General features: G+C 37.9%; 1 protein-coding gene across 1 annotated transcript in view; it reads left to right on the top strand.

Moving 5' to 3' along the window:
- The window catches only part of RASA2 (RAS p21 protein activator 2), a 137771-nt gene that overhangs the window by 100597 nt on the left and 26504 nt on the right, over positions 1-10670 (top strand). Inside the window, 7 exon segments of the mRNA XM_017862366.1 lie at positions 332-362; positions 365-396; positions 769-786; positions 1034-1061; positions 1064-1108; positions 6181-6256; positions 6805-6911. Of these exon segments, the coding sequence (XP_017717855.1) occupies positions 332-362; positions 365-396; positions 769-786; positions 1034-1061; positions 1064-1108; positions 6181-6256; positions 6805-6911 (337 nt within the window).

The raw sequence follows: 10670 nt of genomic DNA, 5'->3' as shown, positions 1-10670 counted from the left end.
CTAATAGTGTGTGTGTTTGTGTGTGTGTGTGTGTGTGTGTGTGTGTGTATATATATATATATATATATATATATATATGACTTTTAAAAGCACCACATCTTTAATAATTACTTTGGGAAGAATTGTTAATTATACATGGCTTCTTTAGTCTCTTAATTCCTTAGGCCGGTGAATTGTACCCAGCCTTAGCTAGATTTTAACTGTGTGTGGTTTGAACGTTTTGGAGTCATTGTTTTACAGCAATGTAGTCCATTTACTCTATTCTGCTTTTTTATATAAATTATTTTCTTGAAAACTTAATGGTAGTTTTGGTCTTTTTTACATTCTTTAGGATGCACAGACAATTAGAACATTAACTCTCATCTCAAAACTATACAAACTTTGGGAAGCTGGGGAGTCTGTCCAAAAGCAAGGTAAGTCCTTACATCTTTTATTTTGTTTTTACACTTCTAAATGTTGTTACATCCTATGATCCTTTCTCCTTGACTTACCTTCTTCCAAATTAAAAACTATACACACACACACACAGACACAGTAGCTGTCTTTTAAGTAAGTCACCTGTTAAAGAGGACAGTTTCAGAAGCTGGGCATGGTGACTTGTGTCTTTAATTCCAGGAAGCTGAAGCGGGAAACTCACTTGAGGCCAGGAGTTCAAGGCTGCAGTGCACAATGATGGCACCTGTGAATAGCCACTGCACTCCAGTCCCAGCAACTTAGCAAAACTCTGTCTCTAGAAAATTAAAAAAAAAAAAAAAATAGTTTAATGAGAACATTAAAAAAAAAAAAGTGCAGTTTCATGAAAACTGCTAAATAAGACAAAGAGAGCCTAGTAAGGAAGTGCAGGACAGTCTGTCTGTCTGCCTGCTTGTGCCATAATCGCATGACAGCTTTGAAAGAAGTCTTCCACTCCAAGCCCTGAACTCTGAAAATATATAATTGAGTCCTTTTAGGCCTTAATCCTAAGCTTTAAAATATAGTCTGTTCTATTCTTAATTCTCTAACACATATAAACCTTGTGTTTGTTTTTTCTTAGTCAAGTTTCAAAGAGACATTCATGTGTGAATTTTCAAAATGTTTCAAGAAGAAGGATATATTATGGCAGTTAAAAGGTATGATTATTTTATTCTGGAATTGTTAATATTTATTTCACATAGCATAGGGGAAATAACATTTTATATATATTATATCAATCCCCAGTTTAAATAATAATGTTTAAACTGTTCGTCAAAAGGCTTCCTTTTTCTTTTTTCTTCTTATACAGGGCTGTGCTTTTCAGCTTTGAAAATACCTAAATAAGTTTAACAACTACTACTTTTGCCAGTGCCTTAGAAACACAAATTACAGATATCTAGGGTTAGGATTTCTCAAAGTGACACTATTGGCATTTGGGGTCAGATAATTCTTGATTCTGAGGAGCTGGCTTGTGCGTTTCAGGATATTTAGCAGCATCCCTGGCCTCTACCCATTAGATGCAGTAAGTATGCCTCCTGTTTTGACCACCAAACATGCCTCCAGGTATTGCCAAATGTTCCTTGAAGGACAGAATTGCTTCTGGTTGAGAACCTCTGGTCTCTGGGGGTAAAGGCTTTGTATGGTGCCTGATGTAGAGTGGGCACTTAATTGCCCTAATAAAAAATATATACATTATTGAACATTTAATGAACAATATAAATTCATGGTAGTAACCTGAGGAAAGTTACTATAAATGTACAAAAGCCTGTAGTATATAATATCTGAACACAAGTCCTGCAGCATACAAAAATCACTTCACTTAGAAGTTGAGAATGTTTTGAAAGGATCTTTAATTTCTTGAGTCTTTAGTCCTGAATCATCTAAACAAAATATAGCATTATTGTAAAATGCTGAAAATTTATAAAGAAAAGTTAACCTTTGAAGTACTCTATCCCATATAGTCTAGAAGTTAAGAATTAAAAAATAAGGAAAGAAATGAATTATATCTAAACTAGGCCTGAAGAAAGTACTCTATTTTATGTATCACACTCTTAACTTAATGAATCCGAATTAACAAAGCCAAATGTTAAAGACTTCATTCAGTTTCTGTAGCATAACTAGCAGTTGGTTGCCAGAGTATTTATTTTGTTGAGGTGTACATTTGGGCCTTTTTTTATACTTAGGATTCTTACAGAGACTTAGTAAGTGAAAACCGATTGATCTTTTTACATCTAGCAATAGGTGCCTGCTTAGAACCAAAAAATTTTTTAGACAAAACCAGTTGAAGGCTTTTGCATATTAATCTTTCAAAATGAATCTTTCAAAAGAATAGGCAAAGAAAAAGCTGCCCTTTTATTTTTAGGACATTGTTGAAACATTTGTGACACTGTAGGCAGACTTTTATTGGCAAGATTATGATGTACTGTCTTTTGTTTGAGGGTTGTTTTTCCATGTTTTGTGACCAAGGCTATGGTAGTATCTGATTTTTTTTTCCCCTGATATAATCAGAATGTGTAGAGTTGATAATGTCAGTGGAGAAAGGATTTAAGGGTACCAGGAGTTTAGTCTGTTCCTGATCTGTCCTGAGTCACCCACTCACATTCTAATGGACTATCGCCATAGTATGCCTCTGTCTCAGATTTGATTCTAAATCCCTAAGCTGACATAGGATACTTTACCCTGATATCCTAGTTTCCTTTATTATTTAGTAGTTACAGCAAGATATGTGCAGTGCTATAAATTGCAAAAGCTTGTGAAGCTCAATTTCTCATTTTATATTGGCACTCTGACTAGTGACATTTACTGTTGATGCAGAAGAAAATAAGAGTATAACTCTGAATCATATGCTATTCCCTGCAGAGTTTAGAAAGGATAACCTGGATAGTTCTATAAACAAGGTGACCATATAATTTGATGTCTAAACCAGAACACTTTTAAGAGTGAAAAATACTGTTAGTGATTATTCTGGGATGATAGGAATGGCCCCTGATGGGGATGGTCCTGAGCAAACTGGGACCTATAGTCACCCTGCCTATAGTCCATCTTAATTACTGGGTTTTCTTTCACTTTATATCTCTGTATTTACCCCATAGTTCCTAAATAAAGTATTGGCTGGGCACAGTGGCTCACACCTGTAATCCTAGCACTTTGGGAGGCCGAAGTGGGCGGATCACCTGAGGTCGGGAGTTGGAGACCAGCCTGGCTAACGTGGTGAAACCCCGTTTCTACTAAAAATACAAAAAATTAGCCAGGCCTGGTGGCACACGCCTGTAATCCCAGCTACTAGGGAGGCTGAGGCAGGAGAATTGCTTGAATCCAGGAGGTAGAGGTTGCAGTGAGCTGAGATCATGCCATTGCACTCCAGCTTGGGCATCAAGAGCGAAACGCTGTCTCAAAAAAATAAAATAAACTATTATAGATAATATTTGCTAACAAATCAGTGACTTCAGGTATATATTAAGAAATAAAATATTCACATAACTCAGACTCCATTAGTGGATGGTCCATCTGGGAGAACTGATGCTATGGTAGGGCACTTCTTCAGTTCCCTTGGATACTTGTACCCACATTACCCATATGTAATGCAAAAGGAACTCTGTTCTTGTTCTTTCACTTACCAATATTTTCTCCCAGCAAGCAGAAATAAACATTCCATTTGAAAACTCCTTAAGGGCCGGGCGCGGTGGCTCAAGCCTGTAATCCCAGCACTTTGGGAGGCCGAGATGGGCGGATCACGAGGTCAGGAGATCAAGACCATCCTGGCTAACACAGTGAAACCCCGTCTCTACTGAAAATACAAAAAAAAACTAGCCGGGCGTGGTGGCGGGCGCCTGTAGTCCCAGCTACTTGGGAGGCTGAGGCAGGAGAATGGCGTGAACCTGGGAGGTGGAGCTTGCAGTGAGCTGAGATCCGGCCACTGCACTCCAGCCTGGGCGACACAGCGAGACTCCGTCTCAAAAAAAAAAAAAAAAAAAAAAAAAACTCCTTAAGTCTGAGCTCTGGCAGGCAATCATCAGCCAGTCTTAGGAGAAAATGACTGTCTCTACAAAATTCTACTTTAGAATAGGCACTGGAGCCTCAATATTATCCTTATTGGAATGTGGTTTGTTTTGTTTAAGTCCTAAGCAGAACAACGTAGAAAAGTATAAAGGAAAAAGCAAAGAAATGCAAACCCTTTCTGAGTTTCTGAGTTTGTAATATCCACCTAATGAACTAAACAAATTGATAGCTCATTTAGGAGGCAAAACAGGATTCTTTAAGAACAAGAATTGTTCCTGAAAATCAAGGTAATGGTAGATTAAAAAAAAGAAAAAGAAAAAGAAAAGAATTGTTCCATCCAGGCATGCATGGTGGTTCATGCCTGTAATCCCAGCACTTTGGGAGGTGGAGGCAGGCAGATCACAAGATCAGGAGTTCGAGACCAGCCTGGCCAATATGGTAAAACCCTGTCTCTACTAAAAATACAAAAATTAGCCAGGCGTGGTGGTGGGCGCCTGTAGTCCCAGTTACCCAGGAGGCTAAGGCAGGAGAATCACTTGAACCTGAGAGGTGGAGGTTGCAGTGAGCCAAGATCACACCATTGCATTCCTGCCTGGGTAACAGAACAACACTCCATCTCAAAAAAAAGAAAAGAAAAAGGAATTGTTCCCTGAAGTGCCAATTTCCCTTTCCCATGAAGAGACAACCAAATACTAAAAAGCTTTTAACCAGTCAAGGTAGCATATTTGTGAAGTTAAATGTTCTTCACTGGCTGACCTGGTAAAGATGGATACTACAAATTTTCTTGAGTCACCACATTCCCACATTCTCCATGGAAAGTTTATAAATGGTGATTAGATTTCCAGATTATCCCAGATAATCTGTTTACACTTCAGTCATGACTGTGAAATACCATTTCTCAGAGTTAAAATCAGTTATATATAGTAGAAGTTGGCAAACTCTTTTCTGTAAAGGGACAGTGAGAAAATATTTTAGGCTTTGCTGATCACATAAGGTCTCTGCCACTTAGTCTTTGTTTTCACAACGCTTTCACAATCCTAAATGTAACCCTAATTGTTACATTTAGAAATGTAATAGTTACAGGTTGAGTATCCTCTATCAAAAATGCTTGATAAAGTGTTTTGGATTTTGGATTTTTTCAAATTTTGAAATACTTTTATTCATTCTGTCTCTCTCCATGTATATTTTTTTAACTGGTTGAGCATCCCTAATCTGAAAATCCAAAATTCAAAATCCAGAATGCACCAGCAAGCATTTCCTTTGAATATCCTGTTGGCACTCAAAAAGTTTTGGGTGTTTGGAACATTTGGGATTTTCAGATTAGGAGTGTTCAACCTGTATTCTTATGGGCCTTACAAAAACAGGCTACAGGTCAGACGTGGCCCTCTGAGCTATACTTTGGTGATCCTTAACCTATAATAAAGGTTCACAATCTTATATGTAAAATCATTGGGACCAAAAGTATTTCAGAATTCAGTTTTTCAGAGTTTCGAAAGGTAATCAGTATATACTATATGTAACACCCCCCAGTGGAACCTAGGGTAGCACCCCACAATCAAATACATTAATTCTTATAGCATAGTGTATGCCCCTAAATGAGTACTTCAAATCAAAGACAAGATTTAAAAACTTTGTATTCAGAACTTTATGTATTTCAGAATTGCAGTTAAGGAATTATGGATTGAATTATTTCTACATGGAAATATGTTCTGGGTTTTAAGTAACTTAAGAACGAAGTTTTAGGCTGGGCACAGTGGCTCACACCTGTAATCCCAGCACTTTGGTAGGCTGAGGCAGACAGATCACTTGAGGCTAGGAGTTCAAGACCAGCCTGGCCAACATACTGTAACCCTGTCTCTACTAAAAATACAAAAAAATTAGCTGGGTGTGGTGGTACATGCCTGTAATCCCAGCTACTTGGGAAGCTGAGGCATGAGAATCACTTGAACCCCGGAGGGAGAGGTTGCAGTGAGCCGAGACTGCACCACTGCACTCTAGTCTGGGCAACAGAGACTCTGTCTCCAAATAAATAAATAAGACTTTTGTAATACTTGTCATTTGTAAATTAGGGATTTCCTCTATAATATGTGTTTTGTTTTATAAATTACTATCATGTGTATTCATTAGTAATGAAGAACTTCTCCTTATAATCAATGACATATAAGATAAACTGAATTTTTTTATAATGTTCCTTATCACACAGTGTAATATTTGCCCATTTCCCCATTTAGTTCTTGGATGAAATTTCATCTACTGAAACTAAAGAGTCCAGTGGTACGAGTGAGCCTGTGCACCTGAAAGAAGGGTAATTTAATCAAATTAGACATGAAAGTCATATATCAGTATAGATATTAAGTAAGTACAAAGAGTGTGGGTCTAAGAGTGAGGAGATCTGGCGTTATGTTCTGTGTTAGAACTGCCAAAATTAGCAGTCAGGTAAGTCACCTTTACTGTCCTACACACTTTATGGCAGAAAAGCATGATTTCCTGTGCATATTGTCCTAGAGTTGTTTTGCAATTATAGTGAGATGATGGGTATTTAGAGTACTTTAAAAAAGTAACAGCACTATTAGTCTTAATGTACAGTGTTCATTATAAGTTAAGGGGGGGGAATCACTCATTTGGTCCTTTTTTGTTCTTCATAGTACAATTAAAAATATTAAATTAATTAAAGACGTTATTCCTTTAGTATGGCCAAAATAAATACAACAGTCATGGATGGCAAACACATTTTTATATATTTAATATAATCTTACACAACTATTCATGTCATTTAAAATTAAAGGATACTTCTTTGTTTTGGTTTAACTTTTAATTTTTATAGCTAAATGTTTACATCTGTTATGTTGGCAGTGAGATGTATAAAAGAGCTCAGGGAAGAACTCGGATTGGAAAAAAGAATTTTAAGAAACGATGGTTCTGCTTAACAAGCAGAGAGCTCACCTACCACAAACAGCCAGGTAGTTGTGTTTATGCTTTATTATGGGGTTTTTCTGGTTCTCGGTGTAGGTTTCTTTGCCGCTTATTGTGACTCTAGTGAATCCTTTCAGTAATATTACTATAGTTTATGCCTTCTCCATACGTACTAAGAATGAAAAAATATTTGACATTATGTTTTATGTTATGTTATTTAAACATAACATAAAATATTATGTTTTTCTCACATTAAATTTCTTGAGTTTCTGAAAATGGTGTTCCTTTAGTGTGCTCTGTTTTCTAAAAATCCATAGTAATCCATACTGTTATTTATCAAAGAGCAACAGCTAAACCTCTTAGAACATGGGAGTTTCTTTAACTTTCAGAGGCAAAATTAGCAAGATTCAATATCTAATAAATGAGAATATTTCTGTGCTTTGCTGGGAAATATCAGCTAGACATTCCCACAGTTACACCATAGATTGTGATACATATTCTGTTGTCAAATTCATCCTAGGCTCTTAGCCAAGCTAACCCCAGGGTAGATGACTTAATAATTTGCCTTCTGAGAAGACTCTGTTGCCTGTACAAGTGGGCTATTTGTGTAAATGAAGCCATCTTCCTACAGTGTGATTTGAGAGCTGCAGAGAGGCAAAGCTTATCCCTCAGTAGACTGACACAGTCCTTTAAATAAACTACTTTTGAGTTTATTCCGTTGGGGTGATTTTCCACAGAAGGCCAGGTGTGGTGGCTCATGCCTGTAATCCTAGCACTTTGGGAGGCAAAGGCGGGCGGATCACTTGAGGTCAGGAGTTTGGGACCAGCCTGACCAACATGGCGAAATCCCATCTCTACTAAAAATACAAAAAAATTAGCCGGGCGTGGTGGCACATGCCTGTAGTCCCAGCTACTCTGGAGGCTGAAGCAGGAGAATCCCTTGAACCCAGGAGGTGGAGGCTGCAGTAAGCCGAGATCGTGCCACTGCACTCTAGCCTGGGTGACAGAGCAAGACTCCATCTCAAAAAAAAAAAAAAGGAATTATCCACAGAAGGCCATTCGCTTCTGATATTTTAGCAAGAAGAATTTAGTATCTAGATCACAGATCACATCTATATAGTAGAATCCCTTATGTCCAAAATAATCAGGATCCAGAGATGTTCATTTAACCAAACCAAAAGGTTGGTTAAAGCGAGAATCATTTAAAAATAAACAAAAAGATGCATACAGATCTTAAATATTTATGTATTTGTTTACCAGCATTTTGGTAGTAGAGAACCACGATTATTTCTTTGACTATTGACCTATAGATCAGATTTCCTGTCTTTCTTGTGTAAATATACCCATAATGCATCAGTTTTCAGGTTGATTGCTCCAAGGTAAATCTAGAACTTAGATACTTGAAAAGTAATCCTAGCACAAAATCCTCTTAGATTTTCAGGATAGTTACACTAGTCTTTTACAGCTGTCTTACCCCCACATAAATCAGCCTTATTTGTGGAGGTATGCATCTCCTTTTTAGAGGGTTTTCAAAGCATTTACCTGATTTTCAAATAAGTAATAAACCTCTTGGTAGTGGCCACTTACTTTGTCTCTTTACATGAAGTAAATCATAATTACAACATAGAAAACTAGCATAAATAAGTTTAGCAACAAACCCAACGGACTTGGTAAGCAAAACAGCCTAAACAATGGAAGTAGAAGGGCGCAGACTTAACAGAGTACCCAAGCAACCACAAGCGTTTAGCATCCTATGAGCAGCATTCAGTATGTTTTACAGAGGAAATGGAGAGTCTGTTAATCTGTCAAATCTGTTAGGTAAAGATCTGTTAAGAGAGCTTCTGCTGTAAATTCTGGAGTAATACATCAGATATAGGGTGCTTTAAAGAGGATATAACACAGTTAAGTAGAGTGCTTCAGTGGAGACTCTTGAATAGTAGAGTGATAAGGAAAAAATTTTATTTCATAATTCTTCCTTAGGAATGGCTTAGCCAGAATGACTACAACACGTCCCAATATATTAGAAAGATATAAGAAACCAAATGCATTATACTTTTGGGTATATTACCCAGATAATTTGTTATAACATTTACATATTCAAATAACTAAAAGTCAATAGGCTATATATATGCCCTTTCAGATAGCTGCTTTTTTTTTTTTTTTGGAGACAGAGTCATACTCTGTCACCCAGGCTGGAGGGCAGTGGCGTGATCTTGGCTCACTGCAACCTCTGCCTCTCAGATTCAAGTGATTCTCCTGTCTCAGCCTCCTGAGTAGCTGGGATTACAGGTGCCCGCCACCACACCCAGCGAATTTTTGTATTTTTAGTAGAGACGGGGTTTCACCATGTTGGCCAGGCTGGTCTTGGACTCCTGACCTTGTGACCTGCCTGCCTCGGCCTCCTAAAGTGCTGAGATTACAGGTGTGAATCAGCGTGCCCAGCCCAGATAGCATTTTTTAAGCTAAGCATATTTTGAATGTTTTAGAAATTATAACTTATTGAATACTATATAAATGTACTCACCTATGCATAGCAGTGGGTGCTAATTATGTTTACATTAATGGTACATTTAAATAAAAGTTAAGGTAAATTAGTCATTCTCTATGAATAAATGAGTTCTTTTTTCCTCATTTAAAGCATTTTCTAATCTAAACCAATATTCTGAAGTATTTTTTGGTTTATAATCTTTAAGAATTAGAGGCCGGGCGCGGTGGCTCAAGCCTGTAATCCCAGCACTTTGGGAGGCCGAGACGGGCGGATCACGAGGTCAGGAGATCGAGACCATCCTGGCTAACACAGTGAAACCCCGTCTCTTCTAAAAAATACAAAAAACTAGCCGGGCGAGGTGGCGGGCGCCTGTAGTCCCAGCTACTCGGGAGGCTGAGGCAGGAGAATGGCGTGAACCCGGGAGGTGGAGCTTGCAGTGAGCCGAGATCCGGCCACTGCACTCCAGCCTGGGCGACAGAGCAAGACTCTGTCTCAAAAAAAAAAAAAAAAAAAAGAATTAGATAGCTATGGACCCCTTTGTCTAGAAAACTATACCTACAAACAGACAAAAAATTGTGCATGTAACTTCAGGGAGTTCATAGACACAAAATTTTGCATAATAATTTCAGGGAGTTCATAGACCTAAAGTTCATCTATGATTCTCAAGTTAAGAACCTCTGTTCTTGCCGGGTGTGGTGGCTCACGCCTGTGATCCCAACACTTTGGGATGCTGAAGCAGGTGGATCATGAGGTCAGGAGATCAATATCATCCTGGCCAACGTAGTGAAACCCCATCTCTACTAAAAAAACAAAAATTAGCCAGACGTGGTGGCGTGCATCTGTAGTCCCAGCTACTTGGGAGGCTGAGGTAGGAGAATTGCTTGAACCTGGGAGGCGGTGGCTGCAGTGAGCCAAGATCATGCCACTGCACTCCAGCCTGGGTGACAGAGGGAGACTCTGTCTCCAAAAACAAAAAAGAATCTCTATTCTGTCCACTGATTTTAAGAGAACAAAATTCTCCAGAATGATGAAGCTACTAGAGGTATAAAATAGACACATTAGAAGCTACATTATTTTTAAACCTTAAGAAATTTAAAATTTTGGAATGACATTGGAGGAATGAGATATGAAATTTCAAGCTTATTTACCAAAGCCTGTGGTTTTAAGCTTCCATGCTTTTTGATTTAACTGTTTTGATGGATCTTTCCAAAATATATTACATGCTTCCCTGCCTTCTAAAAAAGAGTTCATTGAACGTAAGTTAACATTTTCTAGATGACTTGGGGCTACCGTTGATAATATTAATTGTTATATGGAT

This window comes from Rhinopithecus bieti, unplaced genomic scaffold, assembly GCF_001698545.2.
Source record: "Rhinopithecus bieti isolate Rb0 unplaced genomic scaffold, ASM169854v2 scaffold_2654, whole genome shotgun sequence".
Lineage (NCBI taxonomy): Eukaryota > Metazoa > Chordata > Mammalia > Primates > Cercopithecidae > Rhinopithecus > Rhinopithecus bieti.
This window is presented reverse-complemented; position numbering and strand designations above follow the sequence as displayed.